The sequence below is a fragment of the Asterias rubens genome, chromosome 21 (genome assembly GCF_902459465.1).
Source record: "Asterias rubens chromosome 21, eAstRub1.3, whole genome shotgun sequence".
NCBI classification, from domain to species: domain Eukaryota; kingdom Metazoa; phylum Echinodermata; class Asteroidea; order Forcipulatida; family Asteriidae; genus Asterias; species Asterias rubens.
Genome location: NC_047082.1, coordinates 6,137,050 through 6,158,303, shown reverse-complemented (window position 1 = coordinate 6,158,303; position 21,254 = coordinate 6,137,050). Strand labels below are relative to the sequence as shown.

The window sequence follows — 21,254 nt, the reverse complement described above, 5'->3', positions numbered from 1 at the left end:
TGTGACATGACATTGGACTCTTGAATTACTGCATTAAACTCAAGAAACCAACAAATCAAACAATCCTGAGTCAAATATTAGTTTTATTTACATTTATTAAACTTTTTAACTGAACTTATTTAGATAAACATTTCAACTGAACATTTGACTAGTAATAACATCTCCTCTAGTATACAGACCACTCATATTACATACCGCACTCTAGTGACAGTAAACAATATTTAATGGAAGACAACAATAGCAAATTTGTAAACGCTTTTTGTTTCAGCCTATTCTCCTAAACCATAACTTGAAAAGAGTTATATCATATATCAAAGTAAAGACTAGGACCTAAGCTTAATTCCTCATGTAATTTTGTTTTTAAATTCTTGATTAATTAACCACGTGACCCTCATTTGCATATTTAATTGGGAAATCTTTGTAACACCATATCTCAAGAAGTACCGGGCCAATTTTTAACCTGTTTTTAAACTGAACATTTGACTAGAAAAAAGGAGATGTTGATAGTAAGACCACTCATCTTACATACCGCCCTCTATTGACCAGTAAAAATATTTAATGGAAGAAAACCAAAGCATAGTTTGTAAACGTTTTTTGTTTAAGCCTTATCTCCCAAACTATAATACGAAAGAATGCGTTTATTATACCAAATTGAAGCTTAGAACATAAGCTTTACTTAAAATGTGTTTTTTAAATTCTAAATTAGTTAACCACGTGACCCTCATTTGCATATTTAATTGGAAAATCTTTGTAGCACAATATCTCAACAAGTACAGGGCCGATTCTTACTCTGTTTGTAGTTAAAGACGCCTTGGGGATTGGAGATTAATTTGAAAAACGTGACCTCAAGTTGACCTCTACTTCCGGGTCAACCGGAAGTGGGACCACATCTCAAGAAGTACACGGCCGACTTTTAGACTGTTTGTAGTTATAGACTCCTTGGGGATTGGAGATTAATTTTGAAAAACCGTGACCTCAAGTTGACCTCTACTTTCGGGTCAACCGGAAGTATGACCATATCTCAAGTACTATACAACCGATTTTCAAACTTTTTTCAGTTTTAGACCCCTTAGGCGTTGAAAATATACTTTGAAAAACCGTGACCTCAAGTTGACCTCTACTTCCGGGTCAACCGGATGTGGGACAATATCGATTATTAATTTAAATTAGAGACTCCTTGGGCATTGGAGATTAGCCTTAGGTTACCGTGACCCCATGTCGACCTCTACTTCCGGGTTAACCAGAAGTGGCACCATAACTCAAGACACTGTTAAACATTTTCAAACTTTTTTTCAGTTATAGACTCCTTGGTAATTTTAGCACATAATCCGAGCAAAAGAACACGGAACAGCTTTGTGTTTGTTCACAAACACCTAATGTCTAGTTATTCTTTGTTTCTCGCAAAAACCCCATTGCATTTGTACATGTGTTTTCTTTAAGCCTAATCTCCTAAACCATAATACGAAAGAGTGAGTTTATTATACCAAATTGTAGCTTAGGACATAAGCTTTACTCTAAATGTAAAAAAAATTAAAATTTTAATTAATTAACCACGTAATCTTCATTTGAATATAACTGGATGCAGTCGCTCCATGTTATTGTTAAATATTCTCTTTGGTAAATGCCATACAGTATGTACCTATCATGAGTTGTGACTTCTTGAGATGAGTCTACGCATTTGAATAAAACTGGATGCGGTCGCTTCCATGTTATTGTTAAACATTCTCTATGGTAAATGCAATTCAGTATGTACCTATCGTGAGTTGTGACTTCTTGAGAGGAGTCTACTCAAGTCTCCTTTTCTTGTTTTTCTACATACGTTCTGGACCACAGCGCAGTCTCTGTTTCTTCGTTTCCTAACCGAGTTCTGGACTAATATGCTTTGTACACGAAGGCTTAGGGTTTTCGTTTAACGAACGTGCGTACATAAATAGGGGTTTTTGACGACGACGACATACCATGGTGTCCACAGAATTACACTAAACTTCAACAGTTTGAAGATAATGACAGTTGAAAGCTTCTCTTAAAATATTACTTGCTGTGGTGTTGTAGTTTTTGAGAAATGAGTGAAAAAATGTCAAATTTAGACTCAGAGGTGGCGTCCTCCGTGGACAAACGTGCGTAATTGAATAGGGGTTTTTGACGACGACGACGTCCTCGTAAAAAAACCCTAAAGGCATCTAATACTACATTTCAACCCTACTTAATAGTTAAAGGCGTTAGCAGTTCATATTTAGTGATAATGTTCGCAAAATCTTGACACGAGAATTATTTCGCCGGATCATAATCCCCTTTGTTGATATATATACATGTAAAGCCTTCCCTTGGCCTCATAGCCTAGTGGTTAACAGTCGCGCTTTCAACACTAGCATGTGCGAGTTCGGATCTGCCCACGGGGTTGATACTTTTTTTATCCCCCAAAACTAAAAAAATCGTAATTAATTAACACGTGACCCATATTTGCATATTTAATTGTACAAGTTGTTGGAACTTCCTGTTGATGCTGACATCATGAGAACATCAGCATAAGTATTGGAATTGCACTACCTATTGAACCACTTGGAGTGTTCAAGGAGTCCAACACGTCAGTCTAGAGTCCAACTCTGATTGTAAAAATCAATTCAGGCATCATCTTCAACTTAATTTTATGCAACAAGCAAACTTGGAAATTTTCTGATTTTATTTCAAAGGGTAACATAAATGGCTGTTAGCAAACGGTTTCCAACAAAAACTACATGGTGTACGTGCACAATACTCTTACTGGCCTCAAGCATTTACCTCTAGATAATAAATCAAGCATTCAGTTCAAAATGATAAAAGTTTGTTATTGCCACATTATTCAGCGAACCATGAATCATACACAGCTACTATTACCAAGAAAATCTGTGTGGAGGGTAACAGACAGCACACAATGGAACCGGAGTTTAACAATGACAATACCAAACGTGCAATCGTCAGCCGTTGAAGTTTATTATACATGGGGCTGATGGTGATCAAAAGGATAAAAGTTTGTTATCGCCACATTATTCAGCGAACCATGAATCATACACAGCTACTATTCACAAGAAAATCTATGCGTGGAGGGTAACAGACAGCACACAATGGAACCGGAGTTTAACAATGACAATACCAAAAGTGCAATCGTCAGCCGTTGAAGTTTATTATACATGGGGCTGATGGTGATCAGAAGGATAAAAGTCTGTTGTCGATACAACAGCCCACTTATATTCAACAGACCATGAATCACGGACCAAATGCACAAAATAAAATATTCAAAAGAATATCCATATAATATATTTGTCTGGTGTATAAACTGATGTCCCAGCCATGGGATTTTCGTGTGTTTTTGCTAGATCCCTCGCTCCCCAACCAAGGTGACTACAAAACGTCTCTAATGGATAACAATGGTATATTTCGACATGGTTTTTTTCCCAGCAAGAGTTGTGGGGCCCAATTTCTCTAGTATTTATTTTGGGTAATTTGTTTATCTGTTTCATTTAAATATATGGTTAAGTTTTATTTTACGCTAACTGTTTTTGTGTTTGTTCTTCCTGTAATTTTGAATTGTTTTGCCGCTACATAAGATTACACCCACTAAATAGAATTGCTTACATTGCTTTCTTCGTTAGAAAAAAGGGGGAGGGGGTCCGTACTCGTTAAGGTTTGCTTTTTATGGGCCCCTCCATCCCCTACATGTGTTTTGCATTGAGTTTTAGTTTTTGTTTTCTATTATTGTACGATTGCATTTGCTTGTAATAAATTATTTATTACCTTCTGTGTAGACTAAGCAAGTCTCGCGCGTATTTGAACTTGCGGGACCATTATGTTCCAAACCTTATGGAGTTTTACGTGGGACATTTTGTTTCGTCCATTATTTTAGTTTAACGTAGTTTATGACCATGAATATTAGAAATATTGTTGGAAATGTAATACTAGTTAACAAAACGTATACAAGTAAAATCCTTTCAACAAAAGAAATCCTACTTTCGGGATGTCGACTTCCCGAGATAAATTATCACAGGAAGATGACATCCTAATTTTAGGATGTCGACTTCCCGAGATAAATTATCACAGCAAGACGACATCCTACTTATGGGATATTGACATTCCGAGATAAATTATCACAGGAAGACGACATTCTTCTTTTAGAATGTCGACTTCCCGAGATAAATTATCACAGGAAGATGACAACTGACGTTTAGGATGTCGACATACCGAGATAAATTATCACAGGAAGACGACATTCTTCTTTAAGAATGTCGACTGTTTGTAGTTATAAGATAGGGGATAGGAGAAAATTTTGGAAAAACCGTGACCTCAATTTGACCTCTACTTCCGGGTCAACCGGAAGTGGGATCATATCTCAAGAACTACTCAACCGATTTTCAAATTGTTTTCACTTACAGACTCCTTGACATTAATATTTACTGTGAAAACTCGTGACCCCATGTTGGCCTCTACGTCCGGGTGAACCGGAAGTGGGACCATACGCCAAGTACTATACAACCGATGTTCAATCCTGTTTGTTCAGTTTTATCCTAAGGCATTAAAAATCAACTTTGAAAATCCATGACCCCAAGTTGACCTCTACTTCCGGGTCAACCAGAAGTGGCACCATATCTCAAGAACTACACAACCGATTTTCTAACTTTTTTCAGTTACAGACTCCTTGGGCGTTAGAGATTAGCCTTAGGTTACCGTGACCCTATGAAGTGGCACCGTAACTCAAGACACTGTACAGTATTTTTCAAACTTTTTTTCAGTTATAGACTCCTTGGTAATGTTAACACATAATCAAAGCAAAAGAACACGGAACAGCTTTGTGTTTGTTCACAAACACCTAATGTCTAGTTATTCTTATTATTCTTATTATTCTTATTATTATTATTATTATTATGCATAATAATGAAAGGAAAAACAAACACCCTTGCCACACGAAGTTGTGTGCTTTCATGTGCTTGATTTCGAGACCTCAAAATCTAATTCTGAGGTCTCGATATCAAATTCGTGGAAAATTACCTTTTTTCGAAAACTAAGTTACTTCAGAGGCAGCCGTTTGTCACAATGTTTTATACTTTCAACAGCTTCCAATTGCTTGCTACATGAACCAAGTAAGGTTTCATGCTAATAATAATTTTGAGTTATTACCAATAGTGTCCACTGCCTTTATAAGCACAGGAATTGTTTGCAATCTAGATGCTCTGTGGTGCAATCTTAGGACAATAAGAGGCATATTGACTGAAGAAAAAGAACAACAAGACTGGGCAATACTTAAATTTTCACCAGAAGACATAGAGCAGTATCAGTTCATATGAAACACAGGGGTAACACATGAGTTTCTGGTTACATCACCAAAACAATGAAGGGTTGGCCGTTTTGTGCTTGTTTTCCCCCTTTTCAGCGTGATATCTACTGTGCATTGGTACTAGTTTGCATACATAATACTTCCACTGAGTAAACAATGAGGGTAACATGATTTAAATGTGTTTCTTCAAAAGGGGAAATTGGATATGTTTATACTTAATTATTTGCTTTATTTTACGACATTGTTTTTGTGTGTGTAGTTAAACTACCAACTACTACATGAAACTAAAGTTTAGGCTATGTACATACCCTTGATTAAGGTGCTCCATTGTGTACATTGTACTATGTTGGGTACTTTTTGAGTGCGTTCGATTAGCGACCCCGGGTCGACCATAATCACCCGGTGAGCCCCTGACAAGAGCTAGTCGAACAGTCACTCAACCTCTCGTGGTGACGTCATGTACCTCGGGCCAGCCCAAAGCGACCCGTTCCATAAGCATGACACTTGGGGCTAACCCGGGTGCAGAGCCCCTGGAATGACATCAAAGCTATTCGAGCGTACCGGGGCAGATCAGGGTCGATCAGGGGAAGCTATAATCGAACGCACCCAATAATTAGCGCCTCTGTGGTTTTGTTAAATGCACAAATTTAGGGCGGAGCTCATTATGCTAATGTTTACTAAAAACACGTTCTTATTAGATGTTGGTTGGCCTCCCGACAACTGTATGTCCAATGCGAACACGGCTTTAGGCTTGAAAATTAAGCGATAAAGCTTTGTACCCCAAATCAATACGATTTCCCACAACTTTCTGTAGTTTAAAGCTACCTTTGAATGACTGAATGACACACGCGACTGTATTCCTAAGCAACTGGATTTACAGGTAATGGGTTCTCATAACAAGCATCTTCCTTTTTGGTGTCGTCACTGGCGTCCTCCGTTGCCATAGTGACATCACCAGTACCGATCATGTTACCGGTCTTCTCATCCAATACCATCATCTCTTCTTTGTCTTCCTTCTTGTCAATCTAATGGCATAATAACAATACAAAACATCAACATTATACCAAATTGGTGCACTGTGCCCAATTTCACCTGCATAGGCAGAACAAGTAGCACAGCGGAACCACATTGTGCTTACTGCAGAATAACCATTCAAATTAATACCACGTCTTTTGTACATTAAAGGCAATGTGCACTATTGGTAAATGTCAAAGACTAGCCTTCACAGTATGATCCACACTGTTAGGGTAAAATGCTTTTTGGATAATTTTGTTGAAAATTCGCTTCCACCACCAGAGGGATACGATGGTACTGAAGGTGATGCATGAAATAGATTCGGCAAACAAGCTCGCACCGTCGGCATCACCACATCAGTCATACTTTCTATTAAATGATTACGGAATAAGGTGAAGTACATACCAACTTGTCATCCCCACATCGCAAAGGTTTCTTGATAACTTCAGGTAGAAAGCAATACAAGCCATCCACACAGTGTGACCTCAAAACGGGATCAATGTCCTTACTCCTGGTTGCCCCTGTAAATACAATGATAGTAGGAAGGATTTGACACTTGGCATGGTAGAAGTAAGAGAGGTTTGAGGTAACACCATGTGAATAATATATCTTTATGGAGAGTGTCGGTTCTGAAAATAACCGTTGGCTAATAGCGACTCAACGTTTCGGCTCAACTCTGATCTTGTCTTGGAGACGATTAAAGCACACTGATCGAAACTTTGATTCGTTATACACCTGTCTTTTTAGAACCAACACTACCCACATGGTGTTACATCAAACCTCTCATAGTTACAATTATTCACAATTCACTCAACTGAAGTATGATTTCACTGCATGCTCAACATGTTGTATTATGTCGATCACTTTTACGAAGAAAGATAACTTTATTTTCAGCCTGAGATAGTGGTTATTAATTTCAGTCCGGTTTAGGTCGTCCACAGTCTCTGATACCCTTCCCTCCATTCTTACTTTCCTAAAGTCACTGGATACATTTGGTAGTTGTCAAATACCAGTATTCTCACTTGGTGTATCCCAACATATGCATACAAAATGAAAATTTGGACTCAATTGGTCATCGAAGTTACAAGACAATAACGAAAGAAAAAACACCCTTGTTGCACAAATGTGTGTGCTTTTAGATCCATAATAAAATGCTTCAGGTAAGAAGTATTTTAATATTTGAGTGAGAATTTACCTCTTTCTCAAAAACTGCTTTACTTCATATCAACATCTCTCCATTGCTCGTTACCACGTAAGTTTTTATGCTAACAATTGTTGTTGAGTAACTACCAATAGTGTCCAGTGCCTTTAAGAACAGAAATAACAATCAAACGTAGTTTACTTCAATATAATAATAAATAAACTGTACACAGGAACAGTATAGCGAGTGAACGCTGAATAAATATCCTATCAGTCTCTACTAATACAGAGTTCTCAAGGACAAACGATCACTGGCTACGTCACGAAGCCGTAGGATCACTGTGGGTTTGGAGGGACAGCTGACGAGCATTGAGGTCTTTCCGTAGAATGTCGAATAAAGTTAGTTTTGTGACGGCCACGACTACCTCTCAGGTGTCCCGATCCAACTACCGTAAACATGAGAGCATTCTGAGCGGGTGAGTCGGGATGCAGTCGAAGCACATGTCCGAGCATGCGCCACCTTGCCTTCCTCACTATTTCGGAACAGGGACGAGGTCCACGTCGAATAGGAAATTGTTCGACATCGCGGATGGTCGGCGACATCGAAGTCTCACTTCTCGAGCACGTTCTTAGGTGTAGCCCAGCTACTTGAGTTGTACATGAAGACAGACAGTACCATGACATTGTAAACATGCATCAGTAAGGTGATGGATATTTTGCGGGGTTCCATCCAGAGTTTGGTAAATGTGTTGATTGCTGCATCTGTTAGACAGATACGGTCAGTCGAATGTCGGCTGTAGCACACATTAGAGAACCGAATAGTTTGCTTGATCTCCATGGTTCGTGGTCTTTAAGCCATTACATGTATATACGAGTGTTTTCAGTTTTTCCCTCATTGACAAACAAATTCCAATCTTTCAAGACTCTGGATGTCAGGGGGATAAGTCTTGCGAGGCTTTCACTGTCTTCGTAAATGAAGTCAACGTCATCAGCGTAACCTGACTCCGCTTTGTATTTATGTCAATACATTCTTAGTTGCATTTCAAATGTTTGCATCAATCCAATTCACTCAGAACAGTGTTGAGCCTACCTACCTGTTAGAAAACTGACGAGCAATCCCACAAATACTGTCACCAGCCAATACACGCATGCATACCAAGAGTAGGATAATGTGTACAGATTGGCAATACTCGGACTGCAATTGGAAACAATTATGATATATGTAAAGAATCAATATATTTCATCCCCGATAAAGAAAATCACATCAATGATATTAAGTATGAACAAGAACAGTGTTTGTATTATTACAATAAATTTGGGGAAATACATGTAATTATGAACATAAAACAGTACAAATACATTATTATACACTAGTGCGAAAGCGTATTGCCGCCACATGAATACACAATAAACATCTCTCTTATATTGTACGTATACAATAAGCTAACGTGTACGAACAAGATCAATTTGTTGTGAACGTAATGATAAGTTGTTGTGAACGTAATGATAAGTAATCGTGTAGTAAAGAGAAACAAATTGTGGAGGACTACGCTTCTGTACGTTGTAAAGGCCGACAATTTATAAAGTAATTCAACAAGCATGAACAATAAATACCATCTTGCAAAAATTGTATTTTTTTAATCTCCGTCCGATGTCAAATAGCATTATGAGGTACGTACATTTCTTGCTCAGTGGGTACCTCCGTGGTCATGAGCGGGGAGCTTGTAGTCAATGTAAAATTACATCCGCTGGTTATTAATGGAGGCTTATAGGCGTATGGTGGGTATATAATAGCCCCAATACCAACCCAGAATGCAAAGGAAAGACCGCAGATCAATCCAGTTGCAGCACCCTAAGAAAGTAACGGAAAGTGATAAGTATGTATCAATCAATTCTGATGTCTAATGGTTATGAGAGTTATGGTGGAGACCGGGGGGCATGTAGGAGAAGACAATAGGTCATTTTCAGATATGCTGAACAAATATCATATGCCAATTTAAAAGGACCAATGTTGGCCCCAATTAAAACTGAAAGGAAAATATTCTGAGACCCATGTAAAATGACATTTTCTGGGCAAAAAATATGATAGCAATGTTGTTTCGCAAGTTCTATCATGCTGTAACGGACGTTCTAAAAACAGCACTAGGGTGACATTTTAGAAATAATGTTTTGTCTCAAGTAAAGCCAAGGATGATACTTTGAAGCTATATAAAGGTTTATGAATTATTTTGGGTTTTGATTGGGTGCCGGTGGAGTTATAAATATTAACGAACAAACATTTTTTTTTTCAGGCTAAAAAATCGGCACCCAAGTCGCTACCATTTACAATAATATAAGACAAACATTGTTTTTCTTTACCGTGGACACATAATATTATGTCAAATATTGCGTGGATTGACTCTTTTGCAGTTCTGTCACATCAGGATACAATTGCCCAAGTTTTTCTCACCAGATATGAAAACAAAAATGTTGGCCCTGATCACAACCGAAAGGAAATTTTCTGAGGCCCTTGCAAATGATTTTTTTGTTGTCAAATAATAGGGTAAAAATTGTCATTTTGCAAGTTCCGAAAACATACCCCTGATGCGAAAATAGCACAAGGGTGGAATTTAAAGCAATGTTCTTCCCAAGGAAGGCCAATCATTATAGTAGTGATGTACAAGTTAAACACAAAAAATCAAAAAGCATTCTGGTGGGTTGGAGTTGTACGCCTATAGTATGGGCTAAAAATCATTGTTATTAGACCCTCAAATTTGCCTAAAATGGCCAAAACGGGTTTTTCTCTTTTTACTTGCACCCAAAGCCCACCCCATGAGTAAAAAAAAAAAAAAAAAACGTTATGGGCACATTTTGTCAAATACATATTTACCTGAACTGGCTCTTAATTACTAGCATTATCATCGTCAATGTTCATGTTACATACCTTTGAATTACTCCATGGGAAGAACAGACCGAGGCTGAAAAGTCCGAGTAGAGGACCTCCTGTTATGCCGAAAAGACTCAGTGCCAACTGCGTCAAGAACACAAGTACGGAGTTCTTAGAAATATGCAATATATTTAAGGACAAATCGTGTGATTCGAAATAGTTATAACTTGTTTAGATCAGTGTTTGTGGTTTAAAGACACTGTTGATAATTCTGGAAATCACTCAAAAATATATATAAAAAGTACTTGGTAACCAGCAATCTGTTGGTAGTATAAACATTGTGAGAAACGGCTCCCTCGAGAGTAACGTTTTTTTCTTTTTTTAAGAGGTAATTTTTCTTTCAGATAATACAAATCTTAAGCTGAAACCTTTGATTATGCATCTGAAAGCACACAAACTAGTCCGACAAGTGTGTTTTTTCCAATTTGTTATTCTCTTGCAACTTCGCCGACAAATTGAGTCAACATGTTCACAGGTTTGTTAATTTATGCATGTTGGGATACACCGAGTGAGAATACTGGTCCTTGAATTGCCAAAGGTTAGGACTGGTGTCCACAGTGCATTTAGTGTTCTGAATAGTGAGAGCTAAAGCTACACCTCCGCTGCCTATGGCATTACAATTAGTTTAACTCTAGTAAGTTAAGAGAACAATCTTCTCTTCATATTATATATAAAATAATTGTTTTTATCAAACCATCAAACCAAAATAAAAACTTACAATCTATGTATTTGACATACCTGCAAAACACCCTGATTGAGAAGAGAAGTAACATAAGCCATAAGGATGCACAGCAAACCAAACCCCAATCCTAAGAATGACAAAGGGTTATTCAATTATTTAAAAAAGGTTGGACAATCTGGTATCAGTTTAGGATAGAAGAGTTACGTCTGTAAACAAGAACACTATTTGCGTCATTGTGTAATGTCTCACCTAGAATGTATTTGTGTACTTTGTTTCATAGCGGCAAGGAAGAGGCTTTTGTAGGACGAGCACGAGGTGCCCTCGACTAGGTTCAAAAGTGTGCTGACATTGTCATTAATGTTTAATTGTGGCCTTGCACTGTATGTTAAGGAAAGCCTGAAACAAAAGATCACTTCGCCAGGTTTGATAAAACAAAATTCAAGTCTACATTAAATTAGAATGCACGAGCCTCGAAGTGTGACGTCATATTTTCCAGCTATCCTTGGTCTCGCCAGCCAATAAATACGGTTACCAGCTAAAACTTTAACCAATCCATAGAACACGTAGTTGTGTGTGCTCTTCATTCACCATTGCTTAGCTGGCACTCACCGATGAGTTTGGTTGTTAGTGTGTACCTAGATTGGCTCATACGAGGAAAGCATGGCTTGACCATATCTTCAGCTGTTACTGCAGCCAATGAATTCAATCCAGATGATACGGTGCTGTAATAGAGTGAAACGCAAAAAAATAAAATCAAAGCCAGATTTTACTGTTTTATAACTTCTTACACGACTTGAAATTGAAAATAGGTTTATCTTGAGCAAAGCAACAGGTTAATTTTGAATAATATAAATTGTTACCGTATTCAAAAAAATGTGGTTAAAACGTACATTTTGTACATTTATACATCAAATTAATTATCCATAACACATCCAAAATGATTCATAAACCTAACGATTTTATGTCTCACAGCAAATAACCATTATCAGACAAAGTGGCACTTCGGTCAGTTACAGTGTTGTACATTACCTCAGAGCTGCACTGAAGACTGCTGAAGTGAAGAGACCAGGCAAACCTGGGATTGATCCAAATAACTCCAACATGAAGTAGGGAATCAGCTATGAGTTTAATAAATGGAAATTGTTCCAGAAAAATCATGTTACCTGAATTCAAAACAAAGCATTGTATTTTGTGAACCACAGCAACAATAACAATTTGACAGTATTTGACAGCGGCACACTTTGAAAAGAATTACTTAAAGACACTGGACACGACTTTCGGTAATTGTCATAGACCAGTGTTCACACTTGGTGTATCCCAACATAGGCATAACACAACAAACCTGTCAAAATTTGGGCTCAATTGGTGTTCAAAAGTTGTGAGAAAATTGTGAAAGAAAAAACACCCTTGCTTGACGAATTTGTGTGCTTTCAGATAAATATACAGACTTCTAGCTAATGTAGAGGTCTTTTAATAAAATATTATGTAAGTGAGAAATTACTTCTTTCTCAAACACTACGTTACTTCAGAGGGAGTCGTTTCCCACAATGTTTCATACTATCAACAGCTTTCCAGTGCTCGTTACTAAGTCAGTTGTTAAGTTAATATTTGTTTTGAATAACTACCAAACGTGTACCTTCCCTTTTAGACACATTTTAGACACAAAGATTGTCAGAAATCGTGTCGACTCATGCTTCACTTTCTGATCGTTAAATTTGTTGTTCACATATACATAAAATAGTAACTATTTATGTCAACATCGTAGTTCTTTTTACTTTTGGTTTATCGAATCCTGAAGAGGGGATTTTAAAGAGATATCAGTGCACTTCTCGATGTTCCCCTTTTTTGTTGGTTGCATATTGCGCCACAGCACCTTGTAAACCAGTAGATAGCGCACTGCACTATGTAAAACGTAGTCCAATATCTTGCAGGAAAATGCTGAATGTTTTATAATTCACCGAGTTACGGAAATGAGCGCTTTATTTATAAGAGGCCAGGTTTGTTATAAATTATGAATGCAAAAAATAGTTAATGGCCTGACGTTTCGACCCTAGCAGAGTCTTTCTCGAAGGCTAAATGACAACACAACAAACATGAACAGGTAACTAAGTGAAACATAAGCAGTGAAGTGGAAATACATGAATGGGGTTAGAAAGCATACATAAAAAAGCAGGGGGTAAACAATGAATAGGGGGACAAACAAGGGGGGGGGGTGAAGGGAAGGGGCTGGCTTGACCACAAGCAAGAATATGGAAACACAAAGGACAACATCAACCTCACCACCCTTGATGTTGTCCTTTGTGTTTCCATATTCTTGCTTGTGGTCAAGCCAGCCCCCTTCCCTTCACCCCCCCCCCCCTTGTTTGTCCCCCTATTCATTGTTTACCCCCTGCTTTTTTATGTATGCTTTCTAACCCCATTCATGTATTTCCACTTCACTGCTTATGTTTCACTTAGTTACCTGTTCATGTTTGTTGTGTTGTCATTTAGCCTTCGAGAAAGACTCTGCTAGGGTCGAAACGTCAGGCCATTAACTATTTTTTGCATTTATACTCTCGGTCCATTTGGTTGGTAAGTTGTTTGCAACAGCTAATTCTATTTTCTCATAAATTATGAATGTTAGACTTGTTGGTGTGTACGGAGCCCGAGAGGGGACAGTGGAAGAAAAAAATATGCAGGGGCTAATTCGTTCGCACGGTTTAGTAATCCGTTCGAACGAATTAATAATCCGCTCAAACGGTTTAGTAATCCGTTCACACGGATTAATAATCCGTTCAAACGGTTTAGTAATCCGTTCGAACGAAATAATAACCCGTTCGCACGGTTAAGTAATCCGTTCGAACGAAATAGTAATCCGTTCGCACGGATTACTAATCCGTTCAAACGAATTAGCAATCCGTTCGAACGAATTAGTAATCCGTTCTCACGGTTTAGTAATCCGTTCGAACGAATTAATAATCCGCTCAAACGGTTTAGTAATCCGTTCACACGGATTAATAATCCGTTCAAACGGTTTAGTAATCCGTTCGAACGAAATAATAACCCGTTCGCACGGTTAAGTAATCCGTTCGAACGAAATAGTAATCCGTTCGCACGGATTACTAATCCGTTCAAACGAATTAGCAATCCGTTCGAACGAATTAGTAATCCGTTCTCACGGTTTAGTAATCCGTTCGAACGAAATAGTAAACCGTTCGCACGGATTAATAATCCGTTCAAACGAATTAGCAATCCCTTCGAACGAATTAGTAATCTGTTTGCACGGTTTAGCCAAGGCATGAAATGGCGCTGCACGCATGCGTAAGCGATCCCCTCACAACAACACTTTGCGAATGACCGCAAACATATTAAAGTGTGGTGGTCATCAGTTTCAAGTAAACGATAAGGCCGAGGTTCGGTTAATGTATTACAATGGACAACCTAATGTAGGTATGAATAAGCTGACTTGAATCTGAATGATTTACCTGATCTGTTTGGTCCACCTTGTTACTTGAGTAAGGATCGCATTGTTTATCAGCATAGAAAGAATACATCACTAGGCCAGAGAAACAGGCTGAAGAAACAACAAGTACCATTCCAAATGCCGCCATAAACAAGGCTCTAGTAAACACAAATGAAAGGACTCCATAGTTAATAATAAAAGAAAACATCTCAGAGCAAGTCGATGATTGGTTGCAGATTTTTAAGAGGGTCGTCTGATCTCCGTTAGTTTGTCTTGAAGGCAATGTACACTAATTGTCAAAAACCAGAGCGAAAGTGTGGACTAAATTGGTCATCGAAGTTGCCAGAGAATAATGAAGAAGAAATTTAAAAAAATACTCTTATTGCAAAAAATCGTGTGCTTTTAAATGCCAGTAAGACTTCAGGCCCGAGGTATTTTAAAATTGAGTAAAGAAATTGCCTCGTTCTTTTACACTTTACTTGAGAGGGAGCCGTTTCTCACAGTATTCTTCTACATCAAACATCATTCCATTCTTTTATCAGCTGTTTTTTTCTCAAATAACTCCGGGCAGATGATCGAAATGTATAGTATATATCATGAGTGCTAAAGTTTATCGACACTCACAATGTTTGTCAATGTGAGTGTGACAGAGGAGAGAGTGGTGAGCAAATACAAAAGAGTCTGACAGAGGAGAGAGTGGTGAGCAAACACAAAAGAGGCTGACAGAGGAGAGAGTGGTGAGCAAATACAAAAGAGTGTGACAGAGGAGAGAGTGGTGAGCAAATACAAAAGAGTGTGACAGAGGAGAGAGGGTGATTTTGACGATTTTTTAAAGATAGTGTCTTTAGAGGGGTGCGTGGTGGAGTGCCGCTAGGATATTTTAACCATATCCCCCTTCTTAGCGTTTTTGTCAAGCCTCAATTTCGGGCTATCTTCATTTTCGGGATTGGCTGATTCTAAAGGAGTCGATATGTCCCGTGTCATGAGAAAGACACGCTTGGTCTACTGTGGATTCTTACAAATCCGAATGTGGATTTTACTTTTGAGCGCTACTCTTATTTGTTAGAAGGTGACCGCTTTTGCAGCTAACATTCCCATGTGGAAAGCATTGTGACGAGAGCCTCAAAAACGTGTTTTGTTAGTAAACAAATGTTTACCTTTTTAATTTTATCTGTACCCTGTTCCTTTAGGGGCTATAGCTCTTCTATTAGTAATTGTCAAAGACCAGTCTTCTCACTTGGTGTAATTCAACATATGCATAAAATAACAAACCTGTGAAAAATTGAACTCAATTGGTTGTCGAAGTTGCGAGATAATAATGGAAGAAAAACACCCTTGGTTGTGTGATTTCAGATGCTTGATTTCGGAACCTCAAAAATATAATTATGAGGTCTCGAAATCAAATTCAAATATTTTAGTGGAAAATTACTTCTTATAATGCTAACAATTGTTTTGAGTAATTACCAATAGTGTACAGTGTCTTTAAACAATATCGATTTACATATATTTGGGACTTTGGGATGTTCTATACTCACATGGTTGCTTTTGTGGAGGATCCTGTTGACATGTAGCGCTGAACTTGAGACTGGTTAACCCCGAAGGTAGTACACCACGTGAATGATCCTCCAATCACAATGGACCAAAACGTATGACGAATAGTCGGGTCAAAATCAAAACTGCGAGAATAAATAAAAACATTTATTAACGAGACACAAATCTCAACAGGGGGTTTTCAGGGAGCAAACATTTGTTTTGCTGTCGGAGCCCATATTAAGATATTTTGTGGAATATTAAAACTAATAGTTTAGAATTTCTTTTCCGAAATCTCTGCATCATTTAGCAATTCAAGTTGAAGCAAACGGTGCTTTCAGAACCACTCCAACTCATTTAGAGATTTTTATATGGTCTTACCGCATACATAACTTTAACTGAATTTTACTTTATTGATTCTCCCAAATGAGCACAGCAAAATAATACTAATACTCAGAATAATGATTGGCAGTCCTTTGTACGCCAAAAACAAATAATTTGTTTGTCGTTTACTTTTTGGTTATTGTTTTTTACCTGCGTAAACCTTTTGGACCCCGAAAAATAAAAATTAAATAAAAAAAAATGAAAAAGTAAAAAAATACTTCCAAAAGTCGATCCTTCCCCCTTCTTCTGCAATCGTCCAGACGTTTCCGACACCACCAAGTCTTGAGGAACCCTCTATGATGATAGCTAGAAAACCTGCCATCATGACGCAGGTTTGGAATACGTCTGTCCATAGCACTGCCTTCATACCACCCTGGCAATTCAAACAATTGTTGTATGGCAATAAGAATAAATTGTGTACAAACATAAACAAACATGAATCAGAACAAATAAGTAATCATATTTTTGTTTCGCAAGTCGCCGGACACACAAGGCTTGAAGGCTAGTTCAATATGGGAGCTATAATCAACTGTTTGTCCAGGGGCCGTTGCCACCTACTCCTGGGGCTGAAACAGGGTTACCCCCTTTACAGTCCATACGTGTGTAGGCTTTGGTATTCAATCAGAAGCCTGGCTGGTAGAGCAGAAACCACTACCTCCCAAACATAACGAAGCAATCGTGATTAAGTGTCTTGTTTAAGGACACAAGTATCACGACAGGGACTCGAACACACACTAAACTGATCAAACAGCAGAGCTTGAATCCGGTGCTCCTAATCGCTAGGTTATGACACGCCATAAGCGTCGCATACGTAAAGTCGGCCTCAGGTGGACCTTGCGTCAACAAAAAACAGTCGGCGCACGATTTCTCAGTTGTTGTGACCTGAGCATATTAATTTTTGTCTGCGCATTGCCGACGGTTTGTTTTTTGGCGCAATAAAAATCGTAGGTCGACCTAAGACCGGCCTATTGTGATAAAATACATTAAGCATACTAATGATCTACTAATTACGCACATTAATTTTTGCAAAAAGGTGATCATAGGCCTACTTACCACCGTAGTGTATACTGTGCAAACCAACCCAGTTGCCAGAACCGCGCCCCACAAACTTAAACCGGTCACTAAACAAAGAAAATAATTGGCAACTAAACAGTTACTGTACATGGTAAGATGTAACCCCAAACAGAATTACAAGGTCAAATTGAATTCAAAAGCCCAACACAAACATAATAATGTTCCCATATTACCCTCGAAAAGTGAAAGTTTCAATGAATCTTGGAGTGCGGTGAAACTACAAAAAGTGTTCAAACTTTGCAATTATGCTCTCGACTTTATTTTTTTTATTCACCCTTGCCCACTTGTGTGGAAGAGCAGACTAGGTGGGGGAAACGGAAATAGTTCATGCTATCAAATAGAGTGAAAACAACTCTCACTCACATTTTAGTCTTCAATTATTCAAACTTACAAGATTAGCTTGAACTAATAAGTTAAACTATTAATAAGTTAAACACACCTGCATTGAGTGCTAAAGCGGGGGCGTAGATGACAATTCCCATGTACACTACCTGCAAGAGAACATACAAAATACTTGATACCATGAACTGACTCCGTGGTGTTGCAGTTAATGACGATCCTATAAGCTATAGGTAAAAAGCCCATCCGATTGTCTACCTTCCGCCCAGGTAGTTTATAGTTAAAAAAGGACAGTTCTTTTCAGTACTGAGAAGTCTCCCAAAAAATCTACTCCGTGTTAGAATAATATAATCTGGCAAGAAAGATCTCTATCAAACAAACTCTACCTGGCAAGTACTTTAACAAATTGTGGTGTTACCGCTAACCAAATATAAACTGATACTTCACCATGCAATGCATCAAAAACCATATTAAAAAAACTCAGAAACTAAGATAGTTCATACAAACCGACAACTCTTGCATAAATTAATATATCAATACCCATGTTCGAAATAATATATCAATACCCATGTTCGAATTAGCTTGAACTCAGATCAAGCTGATCCGGTCTCACTGGTCTTTGCTGTTGCTGTTTTTCAAAAACACACACTTAATGTGTTTTTTAGTAAACACATTCTTATAACTTGTTGAATGCCGAAACACAAACTGCAAAATTAAACGTGTCTCGGCAAATTTGCAAACAATGTCAAATTCAAATGGATACTTACCATATAAAGAAAGAAAGTCAATGTGCCACAGATTCGTACCACCTTGTTAAAGCGCTTCTCCAGATACTGAAAACGAAAAATTCGGCTATTTTACTAAAAGTCTATATTTTACAAGATTTTGTGGTTACTTTCTAATATTATTTTGAGTCAACTGAAAGTATCCCTACGATTCATAACACGTTTGAGCCCCTTTCAATGCACGGTAGCTTGCACTTCCGGATAATGCTTCAAAACCAAGGCAAACTGATGGATACTCAACTAAGTAACCCATAAAGGGACAACAACCAAGTGAACTTTATTTTGTTAACCCTCCCCCTCACCCCTACCCCCCCCCCCCCCCCCCACCCCAAAGACTGGGGGAAAAAACTGAATACATACCTATATAGCAATATTTAAAAGAAAAACTTTGAATTTTGAATATTCGTCATTATTTGAACCTACTGCCACCTACCTCATTAGCACTCGTCACATTCAGTCGGAAAAACATAGGAATGAAGAGCCTCGCTACGAAAATGGCAACAAAGATGTAAGTAAAACTAAACAACCAGAACATGGAGCCATAGATGTAAACCTCAGCTGGAGTACCCAATACTGTGATTGCAGAGATGAAGCTTGCTACTAGAGACATCGCAACTGGGATGGGGTTCATGTTCCGGTCTGCTAGCAGGAATTCCTCCGTAGTGCTTTGCTTTTTACCAGTACATCCATGGTAAAAACCAATGGCGAGAGAAATACAAAGCATCCCACCAAAAACTACGTAATCCCACACCCCAAAAGTGCTAAACTCTTCAGCCTCCGACATGTTTCGCTCACTTCTTTAGCTTGCAAAGCTTGAATAATGAATTATGGCAACGCGTTACATGTCGCCAGGTATTAACACACCCATATTTGTTAACACACTCTGTTCTACAAACTTACAGCTTAACCATAAATCGCTCTGATAACAGACGTTAAATGAATATTCATTATAATAATTGAGTTCCACAAACAGATAGAAACTAGCACGTGGGGAATTTTGATAAGAATGTGTATTTATAACAGATTAATCGTTAGTCGATTTGCTGAAGAGTAAACACTATTTTTGTTTGGCTTATTATATAAATAAGAATTCAAGGTTGTAACTGTGTAAAAAAACGATTAAGAGAAGCAAATATTCTGGGAAACTACGGGTATATTTATTCAACATAAATTTAGAGTAAAATAACTTCACTATCGAGCTTCTGTTAATTTACTATGTCTTCGTGTAGCATTATGTTACAACGTGACAACATTGAATATGGAGCGTGATTTGAACCTTACCTGTGTGGCAGCTGATACGGTGTGCCCCCCCCCCCCCCCCTTTACACACAGTCAGTTCGCTTTATGGGGCATTACTTGAGATTAATTGAAACAACCTTGAGCAAGTTCGGGTGCGCACATTTAGTCAACCAGTGGTCGTCCACAGACTAGAAACGCACGTACGCAGTGACGTACTCACCCGAACGACTCGTTGGTAGTCTAGTCAACCTTCCACCTTTTCGCTAAAGTGTCACTGGTTCCCTTCTGCGCTTAACACATGTTAGAATGGAACATGCTGTTGGGACCAGTGAAGAAACCATGGGCTCGAGGCAGGTTCCAAATGGTCGACCACAGTAGTTAACCAATGGTCGACCAGCCTGGGTTCGAGTCAAAATGGTCAACCTTTAGTTAACCATTTCAACCTTTAGTTAACCATTTCAACCTTTAGTTAACCATTTCAACCTTTAGTTAACCATTTCAACCTTTGGTTAACCATTTCAACCTTTAGTTAACCATTTCAACCTTTAGTTAACCATTTCAACCTTTAGTTAACCATTTCAACCTTTAGTTAACCATTTCAACCTTTAGTTAACCATTTCAACCTTTAGTTAACCATTTCAACCTTTAGTTAACCATTTCAACCTTAAGTTAACCATTTCAACCTTTAGTTAACCATTTCAACCTTTAGTTAACCATTTCAACTTTTAGTTAACCATTTCAACCTTTAGTTAACCATTTCAACCTTTAGTTAACCATTGTGCACACTCGAACTTGCTCCAAGTTGCATCCTCTAATTGTGATCCCTCTTGTGTCCATTCTCAGTTTGTATCGAAAACTTGATTTGAATCCCTAACTATACCAGCAGTTACAATTATTGGTTTTGTGACTTGCACCCGGAACAACAAAACGACAAAACATGGAGACCACAAACTTAATGAATGCATGGCTATCTAATTTGGTAGAGCGCGGGCACGTTAATCTTGAAGTCCCATGATTCCAATCCCGCTCTGTGCTGGTAATTGTTATTCTTTGTTAGCCTGCGTCTTCATGTTGAAATAAAAAGTCATATCCTCGTAAGCTGATCCCCTCCTTCCGCTGTTAGGTTTTATGATAAATTTGAGCTTGATTGCGGCAATAAAGGCTTATGATGACTGGCACCCTTGCTCAATGACAATAATAGGGAGACGGCAAACAACACGCTAATCCGGAGTTTGGCTCAAATCCTTCTCTGCGGCCATTGTTTCCATTGTTGAACCCAATTAGTTAGTTTCCCCGGGGGTTATGGTACATTTTTTGGTAAACAAAGACATGTCGGTAATATATTTTTCAGTCTTAACGCTTCCATAATACAGTTTGTAAGTCTGCATATTTTT

The 21,254-nt window shown here is 38.2% G+C and overlaps 1 protein-coding gene across 1 annotated transcript; it reads right to left on the bottom strand.

The window, feature by feature from the left end:
- Positions 1-6,165: 6,165 nt before the first annotated feature.
- LOC117304783 (sodium-coupled monocarboxylate transporter 1-like) lies at positions 6,166-19,405 on the bottom strand. The gene is made up of 15 exons (XM_033789390.1): positions 19,055-19,405; positions 18,600-18,669; positions 17,937-17,984; positions 17,477-17,544; positions 16,642-16,796; positions 16,045-16,185; positions 14,532-14,667; positions 12,097-12,185; positions 11,677-11,789; positions 11,124-11,194; positions 10,383-10,469; positions 9,139-9,311; positions 8,554-8,654; positions 6,725-6,840; positions 6,166-6,330 (listed from the first exon to the last, which is right to left on the bottom strand). The coding sequence occupies exons 1-15, from the start codon at positions 19,403-19,405 to the stop codon at positions 6,166-6,168; spliced, it is 1,884 nt and encodes a 627-aa protein (XP_033645281.1).
- Positions 19,406-21,254: the final 1,849 nt, after the last annotated feature.

What these genes read in the sequence shown, in the direction of transcription:
- LOC117304783 (XM_033789390.1), bottom strand. Translation starts at nt 19,405, where the DNA reads ATGTCGGAGGCTGAAGAGTTTAGCACTTTTGGGGTGTGGGATTACGTA. An exon ending in GTCTTCAGTGCAGCTCTGAG is followed by an intron (nt 11,790 to 12,096) that starts GTAATGTACAAC and finishes ACTCTATTACAG; the next exon opens with CACCGTATCATCTGGATTGA. An exon ending in TCCCATGGAGTAATTCAAAG is followed by an intron (nt 9,312 to 10,382) that starts GTATGTAACATG and finishes TTACTTTCTTAG; the next exon opens with GGTGCTGCAACTGGATTGAT.